At 53.1% G+C, this 16,347-nt stretch overlaps 2 protein-coding genes across 3 annotated transcripts; both read right to left on the bottom strand.

Annotated features, from left to right (window-relative positions):
• Window positions 1-401: 401 nt before the first annotated feature.
• Tgfb1i1 (transforming growth factor beta 1 induced transcript 1) lies at window positions 402-7,401 on the bottom strand. 2 transcript variants are annotated; one of them, XM_055608974.1, is made up of 11 exons: window positions 7,343-7,401; window positions 6,133-6,248; window positions 5,953-6,005; window positions 5,699-5,841; window positions 5,446-5,533; window positions 5,226-5,331; window positions 4,919-5,113; window positions 1,826-1,999; window positions 1,529-1,610; window positions 1,194-1,342; window positions 402-1,027 (listed from the first exon to the last, which is right to left on the bottom strand). In XM_055608974.1, the coding sequence occupies exons 1-11, from the start codon at window positions 7,353-7,355 to the stop codon at window positions 761-763; spliced, it is 1,386 nt and encodes a 461-aa protein (XP_055464949.1). In that variant the 5' UTR covers window positions 7,356-7,401; the 3' UTR covers window positions 402-760. The 2 variants fall into 2 exon arrangements, with proteins under 2 accessions (XP_055464949.1, XP_055464951.1); XM_055608976.1 differs by lacking the exon at window positions 7,343-7,401 and adding an exon at window positions 6,600-6,618.
• A 1,741-nt stretch (window positions 7,402-9,142) lies between these two features.
• On the bottom strand, window positions 9,143-15,846 carry Armc5 (armadillo repeat containing 5). Its single transcript, XM_055608842.1, has 6 exons — window positions 15,353-15,846; window positions 13,881-13,988; window positions 13,009-13,795; window positions 11,113-11,609; window positions 10,335-10,467; window positions 9,143-10,235 (listed from the first exon to the last, which is right to left on the bottom strand). The coding sequence occupies exons 1-6, from the start codon at window positions 15,813-15,815 to the stop codon at window positions 9,443-9,445; spliced, it is 2,781 nt and encodes a 926-aa protein (XP_055464817.1). The 5' UTR covers window positions 15,816-15,846; the 3' UTR covers window positions 9,143-9,442.
• Window positions 15,847-16,347: the final 501 nt, after the last annotated feature.

The raw sequence follows: 16,347 nt of genomic DNA, 5'->3' as shown, positions 1-16,347 counted from the left end.
GGAGCCAGGCTGGCCCGGAACTCACTATGTACAAGCAGATGGCTTTTGAGCTGGTGTTGAACTTGTGTCCCTCACGCTGGATTACAGCATGAACTACCGTGCCCGTTCATTCTGTCGACACTGCTTTGGAGTTTAGTTTCCAGGTGTTTGGGGTTTGTTTGTTTTGTTTAAGATAGTTTCATAAACCCAACCTGGCTTCAGTTTTTGCTCTGCAGCTGAGGACAGTCTGCCCTGCCCTCCACCAAGGGATGACAGGAATGCCTCTCCATGCCTGCCTTTGTTGCCATCCCCAAGGCAGGAGAGGGCAGTTTTGGCTCCTCCCACAAGGTTATGGCCCAGAGCCTTCAGAGCATGAGCCTGCCCGAGGGTTCTGGGTAGTAAAGCAAGGTTCTCTGGCACTGTGAGGTGTGGAGCTTGTTTTTATGTTTGTAGAAAAAGTGTACAGAATAGTGAGCCATGGAGGAATAGGAACATCCTGGCCTCTGACTGGTCAGATAACAAAAACCAGGATCAGGTCAGGGTGAGAGCTACATTCCAGGCTAGTGGTTGTGCGTGGCCCTTTCTGAGAATACTTTAGGGGTGGGTCTCTCCAGTGGCTGGGCCACAGTGGGGAGCGTAGGGGTAGGGGCAAGGGTGTCTGGGTAGCTCCAGCTGGGGATCTGGAGGACTCAGTCTTTTTCACGAATGTTTGTTTGTTTGTTTGTTTGTTTGTTTGTTTGTTTTAGGCTTGGTTTTGGAGATCTGTGATCCCAAGAGGAGGTCAGCCAAAGAGCTTCAGGAAGCAAGGCTGGCAGTAAGGCTTGCTGGCACGCTCCTGGAAGGAGCCTTTGGTGAGTGGGCGCAGGCAGAAGGTGCAGGTGAAGTGATCCGGGTGGAAGCGGCGGCCCAGAGCAGACACGCAGCGGCCAGTCACGGGGAGGCCACACGTGCCACACAACGAACCTCGCTGGGCATGGAAATGGTTTTCACATAGCGGGCGACCCTCGTGCTCGAAAAAGCTGCCTCCAGAGAAGGGTGTGAGGCATTCCTGTCAGAAGGAGGAATTGACAAAATGAGCCAAAAGTCTGACCAGGTAACCTGACTCCTGTGGCCACGCAGCAGGAGCGAGGCAGCACTTCGAGCAAGCCAACCAGACTAATCAACGAATCGCCCCACCCTGGGCTCCTAGCCCGCTCCCCCACACCGCCACGCACCCTGCAGACGAAGCAGTCCGGGTGCCAGAGCGCGCTGAGTGCAGAGATGTAGTTATCCAAGATGGGGCCTTGGCAGCCCTGGCAGCGCGGGGCGAACAGCTGCATGAAGTCCCGGCGGCAGTAGGGGCGGCCCTCCCGCTCGTGGAAACCTGGGGGCGGGGACAGAGCATGTGGCGGACCGAGAGCCGCCTTGGGTGTGGGAGGTGGCGAAGGAAAGACCAGGAAACGGCGGGAGAGGTGGGAACCCATGGGTGGATGGGGAGGGCCAGACAGAGTAGAAGAAAACTCAAGGCCGGAGGACAGTGGGCCTGCAGCTCTTAACCATCAGCTCTCACCCTCTTCTCCGAAGGGCTCCCCGCAGCTGACGCAGCAGAAATGTTCTGGGTGCCAGTGGGTGCCCAAGGCTGTTACCATCTTCTGCAGAAAACGAAAAAGGGCATTTCTGTCGCCTTCGGTCCCTTCTTCCCTCCGCCTCCCTCTGGGAGCCTGGGGAGGGCTAAGGGACTAACGAGGAATTTGAGCCTTGTAGGGATTAAAGAGGGAAAACGGAAGAGGTGGGGTGGGCGTGGAGGTAGGCGGGCAAGGCAGGACTAAGCGAGACAGGGGAGTGGGCGGGGCTCCGCGGAGCTTACGTGTCGGATGGGTTGGTTGCAGAAGCCGCATCGTGGGGAGAAGCGCTCAAAGTAGCACTCGGGGCAAAAGGGAGCCCCGTCCTTCTCGAAGAAACTGCTGCCTCCCAGGGTGGAGGAACAGCCGCTGCAGAGGAAGTGCTCGGGGTGCCAGGCTCTACCCAGAGCCGTGACCACCTGCGAAGTGGAACGGGAAGTTCCTGTCAGAGCGGCCCTCCCCAGGCAGGTGCTAGGTGAGCTAAGGTTACATCCCGGGCACCTGACCCTGACAGATCAGGATGGAAACACACACGCACGCGCGCGCGCACACACACACACACACACACACACACACACACACACACGTGTCCAAGGTGCTACAAACTGAGTTAGAGATACTTTCCTCCAGGGTTTACATTCACATAAAGCATAGTGTATTTGGGCCCACACTCCTTCGAAGGCTTTAGTTAAAGCCTGTGCAGGGTATTTGTTTTGTGTGTGTGTGTGTGTGTGTGTGTGTGTTTAATTTTTTTTTTTTTTTTTTTTTGAGATAGTCTTTCTATGCTGTGCTGGCTTCAAACTCTCTGTAGCTTAATTCTCTACCTCTCAGCCTCCAGGGCGCTGGAATTAAGGCAACACCACCCTGCCAGAAAACAGAGTCATCTTCATGCCAGTGCAGACAAAAGTTTTAGTAGAGGGTGCAACCTCTAGAGACTGAGGTACCTGGAGCCTTACAGAAGTCATACCACCCTGCTTTCTGAGGTTGGCAACGCTGCTATGGGAGTCAGGTAATTAGTCAATCGAGATGCTTTTAGCCAACCAGGCTCGGCTATTATGAATATATCTATATCTGTTCAGTCCATGACCTAAGAACCAGGACTCCCAGACCAGACTCTGAAAGGGAAGACAGTTTTTATGATGCCTGCGAGATACTAGGAAAAAACTAGTGAGCCTTTTGGAAAGATTAAATGAAATAGGGCTATGAAGAGGAACTAGCACAGTGGCCGGCACACAGTAGGGCCACACCAAATCCTAACCAGGTTGGAATTCTCACCCTACGGCTTATCACTAAGAGTCTCAGTTTTCTCATCCATAAGTATACAAAGTTCTAAGGGTTAGTTCAATGGCAAAGGTGTATTTAGCATGTGTGAAGGCCCTGGGTTTAGTCCCTTGCACATACACAGATTTTTAAATTAAGAAAACAGAATAGAAGGTTGGAGAGATGGCTTAGCAGTTAAAAGCTCTGGCTGTTCTCCCAGAGGCCCTGGGTTCAATTCCCAGCACCCACATGGCAGCTCACAGCTGTCTGTTAGCTCAGGCAAAACATCAATGCACATAAAATTAAAAAAGAGAAAAGAAAGATAACATAAAATATAGATGGGCATGATGGCTTACACCTGTATTTCCAGCACTTAGAAGGCTGAGATAGGAGGATTACCATCAGTTCAAGGCCAGTCTGGGCTACAGAGTAAGTTCTTGGTCAGCCTAGGCTACAGTGAGACAATTCCTCAAAAATAAAGTAATTAAACACACACACACAAAATATAAACAGTATGTCTACTTCAGGTGGACATAGTGGCACATGCTGAAAATCCTAGAATTTGGGAGAGAAAAGCAAGATGATCATGGGTTTTAGGTGTGCTACATAGTAAGACTTTGACTCAAAATTCCAAGGACTGGGCTAGAGCTGTGCCTTAGGTAGTAGAGTGATTGCCTAGCACACACAAATTCTTGAATTCCATTCCCAAGAATTACAAATAAACTGTGAAGGAGGAGTGCATGCCTATAATCCCAGGACTCAGGGAAGAAAGTAGAGGATCAGTAATTGGACTCTATCATTGACTATCTATTGAATTTGAGGACAGCATGGGATACACGAATCACTGTTAAAAAAAAAAAAGATTCGAGAGTTAGCATGTAGCTTAGTGACTGAGGGTCTACCTAGCATATGCAAAGGTCTCAACATTACAAGAAAAAATGATTTCCACCTCACTAGTACTTGTTGAAAGGGACTAGCACACAGGTCTAAATGGAAGATCTGTCTCACAGTCTCCTCATCAGGCTCAGTGATCTGTGATGTCAGAAGAGGGTGGGAAGCTTGTAAAAGCCAGACGCTGGGGAGGACTCTACAAACCAGTGCCTTCTCTGCATGGCAGGGTGATCACACCCATGAACCAGGGCAGCCGTGGACCTTTCACAAGACTTACACAGTATCAAGCCAGTTCAAACCCCATCAGGGATGAGGGAGGGGTTCCCTCATCCCCACCCCTATCAGAGGAGCAATTAGCAGTTGTTGGCTACTGGGTGAGGGCGCTTCTGTTTTCTTCAGGGGCATGGCGCCTGAAAGGAGCAATGCTCCAAAGGATGGCCCCACACTCATGAACCCACCAGAAGCACGAACTGTACTTGGTAGGATTTAAAGGGATGAGAGAGAGATATCTCAGTAGTTAAGAACACTGGTGACTCTTCCAGAGGACCTGAGTTCAATTCCCAACAACCACATGGCAGCTCACCCTTGTCTGTAACTCCAGTTCTGGGAGATCCAACACCATCCATACAGATACATGCCAGCAAAACACCAATTCACATACAATAAAAGAAATAAACCATTTAAAATGAAAATTCTCGGGGCAGGAGAGACTGCTCAGCGGTTAAGAGCACTAGGGCCCAGGTTCAACTCCCAGCACCCACATGGCAGCTCAGAACCGTCTATAACTCCAAGATCTGACCCTCTCACACAGACATACAAGCAGGCAAAACACCAATGCACATTTTAAATAAATAAATAAGTAAATAAATAAAAGGTCTTTGCTGTTGGGCTGTAGTTTGGGAGACAGACTATAGCCTTCAAGAAGTAAAATTGGTCATGGCTAACAGAAGCTGAATAACCATTAAAAAATAATAAAATAAACAAATAAAAGATGGTATGAAGTTGGGAGAAATATGGGAGCAATGGAAGGACTAGAAGGAGGGGTTAGATAGAAGCAAAGTAAACTGTATACATGTATTAAATTCTCAAAGAATAAAAACAAACACAGTTTTAAAGGGGGAAACACAAGCCTGGCTCTCAAAGGCAGGTATGTGAATACACACCTCCTCTCTGGGGGCTGCACTTACTTGCCCAGCAATAGGCTTGTTGCAGGAGCCACAGAGGCCCTTGGCCTGAGTGGGCACACCACGGCGGCTCAGGTCGGACTGCAGCAGGCCCAGCATCGTGTCTAGGCTGCCCTTGCTCGTCTGTCCTGGTGGAGATGAGCATCCCTCACGGGTGGAGCTCACTGCCGGAGGCTGAGAAGGCCCCGAGCCTGGAAGCTGCAGGGGAAGAGGACAAGGAAGTTGAGTCCACAAAAAGCCACATGTTAGATGCGTCAAAACTGGATTGGTGAGCCACAAAGTGACCCCAGCCAAAATCCTTCCGACTCACATGGTTCTGGACTCGAAAGTCAGAGAGTGATGCCATCAGTCTATCCAGCTCCTGAGTGGCTGAGGTGGCTGAAGGCTTTGAGGGGACAGGGAATGTGCTGGGAGGGCTGTAGAGAATACAGTTATAGCCTCAGAGCCTGGCAGCACAACACCCCCTCTGGTACCCCAGACATCCAGGCCCATCGCCTCCTTCCCAGCCCTGCCAACCATGACAAACTCACACAGTGGGTGTGCTCTTGTCTTCAGACTGGTCCTCCTTCTCTTCCCCTTCGGCCATCTTACTAGATGGGAACTGAGACATGATTTCATCTGGAGAGATGAGAGAATAACACTGGCAAGGAGCCGTCCTCAGTCCATCCTCTCAGTCAAGGATCCATGTCCTTTAACTGCCCCTCAGAGAGGTCTGTGTCCCTTACGCTGCCCTTCTTTGCCCTGTCCCCAACCCAACAAAGGCTGGCTCAGAACCCCTCATACCTGTAATGTTGAACTGGGTGGCATTAAGTTCCTGCAGCAAACGGTCTAGCTCACAGAGCCCGCTGCCCAAGACACCACTGGATGAGGAGAATGGAGGAGCCGCAGGGGCCACAGGCTTTGGGGACCGAGGCTTGCATACTGTGCTAAGGGACAGGAGGGAACCTGGGTTTAGGGTCCCTCACGTAAACCGAGTCCCCTCACCTGAACTTCAACTGGCTTCCCTATCTCCATGCCCCAATTCCCAGGCCCCTCACCTGTATAGATGGTCCTTGTCCCCAGAGGCTCCTGAAGATTCTCCAGACCCCGTCTACAGAGAGTAGAGGTGTATGCGGAAGGACAGTCTTGTTTTCTTGCCTCCCTCAGACTCTAATTTCCCCAAGCCCAGACCGACTCAGGCCCCAGTGGCTGCCCCAGACCCCCAGATCTCATCTCACCTGTGGCTGGTGGCCATAGGGTGGGGGAGGTGTGAGCGGCTCTGGTGGGCGCTCTTTGGGAGCCCCTAACCGTGACATGTGTGAGGTGGTGGTCTCCAGGTCAGAGAGCAGGGCATCTGTGGTGAGAGGCCCTCAGGGTGAGAGGTTTTGGGGGGAGGGTGTCCAAGGTCTTAGGAGGTTAGAGTTAGGGTTTAAGTGGCAGTATTTAAAAAGTAGAAAGCCGGTGTTAAAGGCAGCGAGCGGCCAAGAAACACAGTAAGAGGGCTAGCCCAAGGCAAAAAAGTGGGATGGGAGTAGCAGGGGGTAGACCTCTCCCTTGACTTCTGGGAGCCAAGGACACGCCAGTCACTTGACTCATCCTCTCCATCTTTCCCGACGCAGACTGGCTCTTAACTGTACCCAAATTGTTCAGCTGGCTGTGTTTGACACCCCACTTCCTGATTAGCTGTTCTCCGAGCCACACTCACCACTTCCCCGTGTTTAAACAGCCTGGCCAGCCTGGCCCACCCTGTCCTCCTTAGGGGTACGCAGCACTGGCAGGGGGCGGCTTTTTTGGAGTACTTCTTACCCGTGTACTATTATTGAGGAGCGCCCTCTGCTGCTGAGTCCAGAAATTCGGCCACGGAGAGCAGAGCTTTCTAGCCCAGCCTCGGGGCGCTTTGAACCTCCGAGCCCCCTCCCTTTACTCTTTTCTGGGCATCTTCGGTAGAAGCCTTAAACTTCTATCGCCTTGGCACGCTTTGTCTGTTTTTCTCTTTCTTGCCCTGAGGACTTACTTGACCCCTGCTATACTTAGGGGCACTTAACTCTTCTCTTTTTGAAATCCTACTGTGGTCCCCTTTCATCTCCGAAAATTGAGGTCACGCTCCCCTCTCCAGTCTATTTTCCCAGTCCGAGGACCCGAGGATCCTTTAACCCCTTCCTTCCCAGAGCCTCTCATTCCAGGCCCCCGTGGGTGCCTTAACGCTTAGTCCATTGCACAAGCAGGATTGAGGGAACAGAGCCAGGGAAGAACGGAGGGAGCGACATCGCAAGCAAGGCAGGAAGGGAGAGGCAGGAAAGGGTACGTGGATTTGGGAGGGAGGCACAAGCAGGCTGAGGCCAGAAAATGGAGGGAGAAAACTGGGATGGGGAGCTATGGGAGTGTGAGTGGGGAAGAGGATAGACGCAGGCAGGGGTGAGAGGCTAGGGGGATCCGGTCCCCACTCACCCAGATCCTCCATGGCGTTGCGCTGGCGGACAGCTTGGGGCGAGCAGGGCGGGGGCCGTGTCCGGTGGGGGCGGGGGCGGGGGGGTACGTCAGGGAGTTAGAAGCAGGGCCGTGACCATGTATGGAAGCCGGGACCCGCTGGGATACAGTCGGGGGGGGGAGCGATGAAGGGGGAGCACGGGGACACGAAGAAAGACAGCACCAGGGCCCACCCAACCCAGCCTTCTGGCTCTGCTCGGAGGAGGCCACACCCCAGCCTTTGCCTCAGCCGCAGCTGCAGCCAAGTCAGAAGTGGTTCTTCCATAACTCCTGCCTTAAGGAGTCTCCTAAACTGAGGGCCCCAAGGCCGTACCTTCCAAAGCCAGCACCTCAGTCCTCGCAGGGCCGCACTCCCACCCGGACATTTTAAAGAGACTCGTCCTTTGCAGAGTTTTGTTGGACAGGGGTAATGTTCCTAGGGATCTATCCGACTCAAGTTCTGACAGCCAGCCAAACAGAGATGGAAGGGCAAGAGGCATACACACTAAGAAATGTCTCACACAGAGAACAGCAATCCAGACTCTAGGGCAAGGCTTTCCCTGAAAGACATACCTGGAAATAGATACATAGAACAAGGAAAGCAAAACCCAGACCCAAGCCCCATGTAAACTCCCAGAATGACAAACACTTGTAAAACAAAACCCTTTCCTAACACGGAGGTGCCCAGAGCCTGCTCCAAAACAGCCCTTTCCCAAGGCACCGGTTAAAGAGAAGAAAGCAACAGATGCCAGCCACAGAGTGACAAGAAGCTGTGCCTGGACTGGCTTCCTAAGAAATCAAGTTGGAAAGACCTGGATGTGGGTATGGACAGATGGCTGCTGTCTTACAGCCATCCTGGGGGTCAGCTCTAAGCAACAGAATAGAGATGGACTTGTTCCTCAGCCTAGGAACAAGTCAGAACCTGGGAAGTTTGGTAAAAATACTGAAGCCCAACATAGTCCTCCATGGCAGCTTAAATCAGTCAGAAAGGTATCAGCCGTAAGTGCATTTTTGTTTTGTTTTAAGATAGGATCTCACTATGGAACCCTGGCTGGCCTGTAACTACCAAGAGATCCACTTGCTTCTGTCACCTGGGGTTAAAGGCATGCACCACCACATCCTAAGGCACAGCCTAAACCAGAGATTTGAACACCCAGAGACTCAAGGTCACCAAGAGCACCTTAACTTACCGTTCCAAAATGCCCAGACCCTGGCAGGCTTAGTGCAGGCTCTGAGCGACCTTCTTCCACCTGAATGCGAGTAAGAATCGGCCCCAGAAACCCAAGTAGGTCTCCCCTTAAGCAGCTGATAGTTAAAAGCTGAGCCAGTAAGATGGCTCAGCAGGTAAAGGTACTTTCTTCTAAGCCAGAGGACCTGAATTTGGTCCCTGGGACCCATATGATGGAAGCAGAGAACTGACTTCCTCATGTTGTCCTCTATGGCACATACACATAAATGCCTTTTAGAAATTGGTTCAAAACATAGGGACAGAGACTGACAGGTAAAGGACGGTCAGAAGGCAGAAGTGTTATGACATGCTGTCATCCTTGTCCTCAGCTAAAACCTCTCAGCCCTGGCCAAGTTCTGTATTTGGATGAGTGGCTGTGTCTGAGCAAGGAGGACTCAAATAGAGAGCAGGCCTCCCAGGGCCCTCCCTCACCCCAGGGACCCCACCACACCCAGGTCTGCAGTAACTCCTAGGCCCAGGGATGGCACACGTCAAGATGAATGGGTGGAATGAATACCCCGGAGGAAAGCAGGCAGAATCACTACACAACAGCATTGTGCAAATCTGACTTTTATTTTCAACACCACAGGTCTGGGTCAGACCAGACCCTGCAGCCTGGGCTGCCCTCTTGGGCTCCTTGCACAGGCTCTGGTGTTGGCCTTTTAGTCATGGATCTTCAGATCTTTGTCCTGGGATCCAGTTCCATTTTCTCTTCAGTCCCTGAGGATAGCTCCGTCTGCAGTCTCCTTTCATGCCATGCTGAGAGAAGCCTCCTTTACAACCGACTCATCCCAGGGTCCTCTCCCAGGGACGCTAATAGGTTAGCCTAGGGCATCTAGCCTAGGGCATCTGCACTAGGACTCAATCCCCATTATCACAGCCAGCAAAGCCTCAGTGAGGGGCCCTGCCTCCTCACCTACTGCTTCCACAAGCCCCATAAGGGCCAGGGCCCGCTTTCTTGGGCACTGCCCTGGCTCCAGCGTCCATCGTGCACAGTGGGCAGCCAGCCGGGGCCGCCCTAGGCGGAACACCTCACCCACCGACTCAGGGCCACCCCGGGGACCCAAGTGGATGTGGCCAACAGCCTCTTCTAGCTCCTCCTCCAGAGCAGGTAGCAAAAATCGGCCAGCAGCTTCCAGTGCCTCCTCAGCCTTGGAGCCCAGCAGGGGCTGGCCAGGTGGGGGTATGGGTCCCAGAGCAGCCCCACAGCCCCGGCAGCCATGCAAATGGTGTAGGACAGGCCACGCAGCACTGGGAGACAGGCCTCGAAGTGGCACCAAATCCATCTGCGCTTCAGCAAAGCTGCCGGATAGCAGGGCCCGGAAGAAAGGGGAGGCAGTAGCTGAAGCAGCTCGCTGAGCAGGGAGCTGTAGGCCTGAATCCAGAATGAAGTGCAGGTCCGGAGCTGGGACAGGGGCTGGAGCCAGCAGAGGTGCATAGAGGCACGGGGAGGGCGAGTCTAGCTCCAAGGGCATGGCCGGGAAAAGGACTGGGCTCACAGTGGGGGACACCAGGCCTTGGAGGCAGGAAAGGGAGTCTGCCGCAAAGAAGAGGAAGAGTGGGTGTGGAGCTGGCTGGGTTAGTGCCGTGAGGAGGAGGCGGAGGCCACCCTGATCCAGAAGTAAGCGGCGCCACAGAATGGGCTTCCTGTGGGGAAAAGAGGGTTTTTCAGCTGGGGGCTAAAGGCCCGACTGGAGAGTTGCAATCTTGCTCACAATCCCCGCAGGACACCCATTTCCTCCTCACCGGCAGATGAAGGGTAGGGTCAGTGCACAGGCGACTCGGTCCTCAGGACTCCCGGAGAGCAGCAGGTGGGTCAGGGCACCTACCCCAAAGGGGGACTCAGCCTGAACAGTCAGGTTCTGCAGCAGCATCTCACCTGCAGGGTCAGGACAACGGTTCAGGCTGAAGTCAGTGTCAAAGTCTGCAGTGTTATGGGCACGAGTCCGTGAAAGGGGGAGAGTAAAATCTCAGGGCAAGAAATCAGTATAGGAGTCCGATGAGCACTGCTCAAGAACAGGACTAGGTAGGAGGAACCAAAAATCAAAGGTGAGAACAGAAAGTGGATGGTCTGGGTGTAGATCTGGGCCCTTAAAGACTGACACAGCCTACAGCCAGGCACAGAAGACAGGGTAGCCTATGATGGAAAGTCTACAGGAGGACATGGCGCCTCGGTCTGTGAGTGAGTGTGCCCAGGACAGTACAGAACCAAGAATAGAATGGGTAAAGAAATGAAGAAGGGTCAGATTTTAGGTGCTGGGAGCCAAACCTGGTACCAGGTTATCTGGGCCCCAAGTTTGGGTAGAGGACAGAGAAGAACTCTCTGTGTCCCAGGGCTATGGAATAGAAGGGAAAGCTCCCTGCCTTCCAGGGCCCCAAGCCCCCAACACCTGGGGACTGAGCAGCCTGGACAGTAAGCAGGAGAGATCAAGAGGGCAACTGAGTAGCAAGTAGAGGCTCTAGATCCACAAAAGGTGCGGGAGGAAATGGGCCTTTCATGTGGGCAGGGATAGGGGAAACATACCCAGCTCTCGGTGCTGGCTTCGGTGTGCAGGCCGGGCACGTGCCACAGGCCAGTCATCTGGTGAGACACCGAGTATGAGCCAGGCACGCAGCAGCGCTGCGCCATAGCTGCGCACAAAGGCCTCAAGGCAGGCAGGGTTACAGGTGAGACGGGCCAAGATGCGCAGTGCACGTGGGCTTGGTGGTCCTGGTGCACCCGTCACGTAGGCCAACAGACCGCACAGTGCTGGGCCAGTCACTAGAGCTCCACTCGGGTCAGAAGCCTGGGAGAAGCGTGACAGCAGCAACAGTGCTGGCCCCTCTTGGCCCCAAGGCTCCTCAGGAGTGGCAGCAGGGACACGGCCCATTTTGCGAAGTGTGCGGGGCGTTGACATTGAGGTCTGGCCAGGGGTAGGACTGACTGACTCAGATGGCTCTGGCATCGGACAACGCTCAGGAGACCAATCTGGGGAGATATCTCCAGGGCCTGCTGCATAACCCTCAGAAATCAGCCACAACCTACAGAGGACAGGAAGAAAAGGAGTCTGAACCCAGAGCCAACGCAAGGAAGCAGAACCACAAAGGCGAACTGCATCACAAGTTCAAGGCAAGCCTGGGAGGGTAAGTTCCAGGACAGCCTCAAGAGATGCTGTCTCAAAAAAGAAAAAGAAAGGCAGACAGATGGGAGGGAAGAAAGAAAGGGACGAGAGGGAAAGAAAAGAAAAAGGACGCTTCTGTGAAAGAAAGGTGTGTAAATGGGGGAACACAAAGCTGAGACAGGGCCATATCTCATTCTGAATTACTAATGTTTACCATGTGCAAAGTCCAGCATTAGGTGCTCAAGAAAATCGATGAGCAAAATGTTATTGCCAGAGATTACATACTGAGGAGAAACAGCACAAGCACACGTATGAGCAGGTGCACAGTGCTTTACGCCTGTACTCCTAACACTCAGGGGGCTGATGCCAGGAGAACAGTAAGTTTAAGATCAGCCTAGACTACAGTGAGATCCCTTGTCTTTAAACAAAACAAAACAAACAAATGTTTCATGGTATGCTGTTGTGATGTCAGTGTAGTGTGGTATGATAACAGTAGGAGAAAAGGGATACTGAGGAGGAGAGATGGTGAAATATGAACTTAGATGGTGATCATGACCCCTTACAAAGATGGTAAGAACCGAACAAAGACTTGAAGGAGGTGAGCGATGAAAGCATACAGGAGGAAGAGTGTTCTAACAGAAGAGCAACCAAAGAGATTGAAGTGAGGGATGAAAGCATACAGGAGGAAGAATGTTCTAGACATAGGAACTCTCAGATAGCACTTTCTCATGATGTTTAGAAACCACAGAGAAGGCCATCAGGGAGTGACATTCACTGAGCATCACTTGGAGCTAAGTAAGGGACAGTCTTTGCAACAACTCTGTGGGTATGTATGCTGTTATTCTCCATTGCACACACAAGAAATCAGTGGCTCAGAGAAGTCAGTTTGTTATGTTTTGGTGATGGTAACAGAATGAGAACTTTTCTAGAGGCTAAGATAGGCAGGAGGATAGTTGCAAGTTCAAGGACAGCCTGGGCTAGTGATACACAGGTAGCCTGGGATCCAAGGTAAAACACCATCTCAAAAAAATATAAACAAACAAACAAAATAAGGGTTGGGCTGCATAGTATACCACTATAACCAGGACACATGCCACCCCTCAGTCAACTTGTGTAGGGCCCAGAGTTCTAGGTGATGGGGTGGAGCCAAAGTCAGAGAGCAGATCTAAGTCATATTAGAGAAGAGGAAAGAATCAGGAATAAGTCCTGGTAAACGTTTTAAGACAGAAGAGAGGCAGAGGTAAGGAAGATGGCTGTAGCAGACACAAGCTCCCTCCCCAAAGTACCATCCATCCTCAGGACCTGATATGAGGACTTACCTGAGGCTTCGAAAGCTTCCTGCCTCTGCCTGCCCAGAGGTTCGTTCCTCAGGGAAGTCCCAAGAAGCAGCTTCTATGCCTTCGTCTTCCTCTTCAGCAGCTTTACCACATAGCTGCCTGGCCAGAAGAGGTACAAGTCCCAGAGCCTGTAACTTGCCCAAGGCCCCAGTATCATAAAGGAAGCCTACAAGAGCAGCCACAACACGTGGATGCCAGGCACTGGCACCAGGGTCCTGCAGCAGACCCATCAGAAGCTCCAAACCACCAGCATCCCGAAGCCGGGCCCGGTTGATGGCTTCCCGGCATAAGAGGCACACAGCCCGTACTAAGGGCTGCTGGGAAGCTGGGCTGGTCCCACTGGGACCCCGTCGCCTCCTAAGTTCACCCAGTAGCACCTCCACACCACCAGCATTGCCCAGGGCAGGCCGCACCAGGCCCTGAGCACACAGATTGGCAAGGATCAGGATGGCTGCCTCACGAATTGCCCGTTTTGGGTGAGAGGCCAGGCTGACAAGGGGGCCCAGTCCCCCTCCCAGACTTAGCTGTTCAGCACAGGCCCGGGAGCAGCCTCGGCTGAGTTCCAACAGAGCACGGACTAGGGCCGAGGTCAGTGCAGGGTCTGGGGCAGTAGCCAGGAGCTCAGCCAGTGGCCGCACTGCTCCCTGCTGTGCCAGGGCTAGGCGGTGCTGGGGTGAGTCTGCCAAGTTGCGGAGGGCACGGACTATACTCTGTAGGCACTGTGAGTCCTGGCAGGCTGTCAGACTCTCAACAAGAAAGGGAACAGCACCTGGAAGGAGGAGGAAGGTACATAATGAGCAAGGGTAGACATCTAGGCCCTTCTTCAGGTAAGCCCACTCGTACAGCCTTCTCACCAGCAGAGTGGATATCTCCGCAGCTCTCAGGCTCCATGGCTAAGTTCCCCAGAGCACGGGCTGTTCGGTTCTGGATGCTGTCTGTCTTCACACACTGAAGAATGGTCACTGCAAGACAGTTTGTTTTCTTGAGGGCTCCGTCCCTTATTGGTCGCTAATCAATCATCTCAAGAATGTAAATGTCTGGGGATGTAGGTCAGTGGTAGAATGCTTGTCTAGCTTGTATCAAACCCCAACAATCCAAAGAGAGATGGGAGGGGCGAAGAAAGAAGGGGAGAAAAAAAGTGTGATTTGAGAGGATTGGAAAGGTCTTCAGAAGATGCCAAAAGGTGAGCAAGAGCTGGAGGACTGACTGGATATTGGCCAGAAGGATAGTAAGTGAAAAGGCTAGAGTGCCTCAGGTTTGGAAGCAGCTTTTCCAAATGCCCCAGGATAATAGTGTCTGTCCAGTGGTTTTATAAAGCCCCTCAAATACCTGTCCAAGAAGTCAAAATATAAACATGAAGGGAACAGAAGCCACAGAGGGGCTTTAGGAAGGGGAATGAGAGGACACAGCCTGGCAACTGTGGTGGTGGGGTATTACAAGAGAAAGGCAGAGGGCAGGAAAAACCACGGGAGCGGTCACGGTAGTCGTCACGGTAGTCCAGGTAACTTGGCTTGAACCGAGTCAGCTTTCGTTCCTGCCCATCAAAAGGTAATACCGCCCAGTACAGTAGACAAGGTGAAAGCAGTGTTAGAGACACCTTGGTTACTGAGGACTACTGTCAAGTCTATTGTCAAATGCATTACTGTACAAGTGCATCCATTCTATGTAAGCTTTAGATGTTTCACTTTAATCTTTTTTAAAATCCTTTTAATTTAAAAATTAAGATTTTTGTCAAAACCGAGGACAAGCAATGACCCAACTTTGTTCCCATTATTACCATTAGGAGGCGCCAAATCAACCAATACACAGAAAGGTTTAACCTTGGCTGAAATCTGTTTACTGGCCTAGGCTTGGAGTCTGGGCATTCTACATTTGAATTTCATTTCATTCCCAACTTCAGGCTTGCCGGGCAGCTATTGTTCTTACAGAAGGAATTCTATCTTCAGAGGGGTTGGGTGATTCGCACGCTGTCTGAGGGCACCACTTTTTTAAGTCCATTTTCTGAACTTTTAAAACTACCCTTTCTGGCCTCCAGCTCACCCACGAGAAAGCCTTGCACAGGGACTGACACAGCAGTAAAGCACTGTCCGTTATAAGCCACAAAAACAAAAAGCACAAAGCATTTGCTTGAAAGTGACGCGGGGGAGGGGGGCAGGTCCGGGTATAGTCTCCGGGGAGAGCGGTGACGTCACACAGCATGACACCTGAGGAGTGAGTGGCTGGGTACCCTCACAAAGCCCGTACTCAGAGGCGCGGCCTAAAGACCTAAGGCCTGCACAGGTCCTTTGGGTGGAGCCTTTCTAAAAACCGGGGGCGGGGCACTTACCCAAAGAGAGAATGCCTCCAAGTCTACGCACTTCGGCCCGGCACGCCCCTTCCGTGCAGCAGTTGGCTAGAATGCTGAGCGCCAAATCTAGCGTCTTGCGCAGGCGCACTGGCGACGAAGGCGTCCGAGACGACTCGGCGGCGGGGGCGGGGCCGGGAGGAGAACCCGCTGACGCAAGCGACGAAGGGGCGGAGCCAGAGCCTGCTTGGGACGGGTCGGGGCCCGCTGCAGCCGTTCGGCGGAGCAGGGCGAGAAGGGGGCGGAGTCCGCCGCGTGCCCGGAAGCGCTCAATTCCCTCTGCCGCCTTGATGTGGCGCGTGCGAAGAGCTAAGAGCGCGCGGCCCAGGGGTGTCTCGTTGGTAGCTGGGTCCTTTCCCCCACCTGGCCCCTCCCCGGCCGCCGCCGCGAGCTGCGCGAGGCAAAACGAGAGCGAGTCTGTGAGGGCCGGTCTCGCAGCCGCCATCTTGGCCCGGGCCTAAGGCTCCGCCCCGCGCCTTGCCGGGTCTCTGAGAGAGCGGAACTGGAAGAGGGGGGCGTGGCCAGGCTGCTGCTCCGAATAGCGCCGCCGCAGTTATCATGCGAGTCGGAAGTTGAAGTTCAAGATTCTGGAACTCGGGTACTTGCACAGTCGCAGAAGACATGGCGAGAATGGTATTTATCTGGGTGAGAGGAAAAGGCGCGTGCGGTGCATGCTGGGATATGTAGTCAGCGCCCAGCTTAGAGCAGTTTAGGATGGGTGAGAACCTCCTCCCGGGGTCGAAGCGCGAGCTGCGGCCTCCGGACCCACACGCCCCGCTCTGTCATCTCAGGGCTGTCCTGGGCTGCCCGACGTGTCTTAGCTACTTCGCTTCCGGCACGTCCTTGTCAGCGAGGTTCAGGCTTTCTTGGCGACCCTCGGGCGCGGTGGTGGAGAGCCCCAAGCCGTATCCAAAGGGGTAAGTTCGAGACGAGAGACTTCAGCCTGCCGAGAAAGTTCGCCGCCGCTTCCCAGAGCC

The sequence above is a fragment of the Psammomys obesus genome, unplaced genomic scaffold (genome assembly GCF_907164565.1).
Source record: "Psammomys obesus unplaced genomic scaffold, mPsaObe1.curated_primary_1811, whole genome shotgun sequence".
Lineage (NCBI taxonomy): Eukaryota > Metazoa > Chordata > Mammalia > Rodentia > Muridae > Psammomys > Psammomys obesus.
This window is presented reverse-complemented; position numbering and strand designations above follow the sequence as displayed.

Bases quoted from the DNA above. Each gene is read 5' to 3' on its own strand.
- Tgfb1i1 (XM_055608974.1), bottom strand. The intron at 5,842-5,952 runs GTGAGGGGCCTG...CCTGTCCCTTAG, and splicing joins GACAAGGACCATCTATACAG to CACAGTATGCAAGCCTCGGT. The intron at 1,028-1,193 runs GTGCGTGGCGGT...TCCTTCTGACAG, and splicing joins CGGACTGCTTCGTCTGCAGG to GAATGCCTCACACCCTTCTC.
- Armc5 (XM_055608842.1), bottom strand. From the start codon at position 15,815: ATGGCGGCTGCGAGACCGGCCCTCACAGACTCGCTCTCGTTTTGCCTC. The intron at 13,796-13,880 runs GTGAGAAGGCTG...TCCTCCTTCCAG, and splicing joins CGGAGATATCCACTCTGCTG to GTGCTGTTCCCTTTCTTGTT. The intron at 10,236-10,334 runs GTGAGGAGGAAA...TTTTCCCCACAG, and splicing joins ACCCTACCCTTCATCTGCCG to GAAGCCCATTCTGTGGCGCC.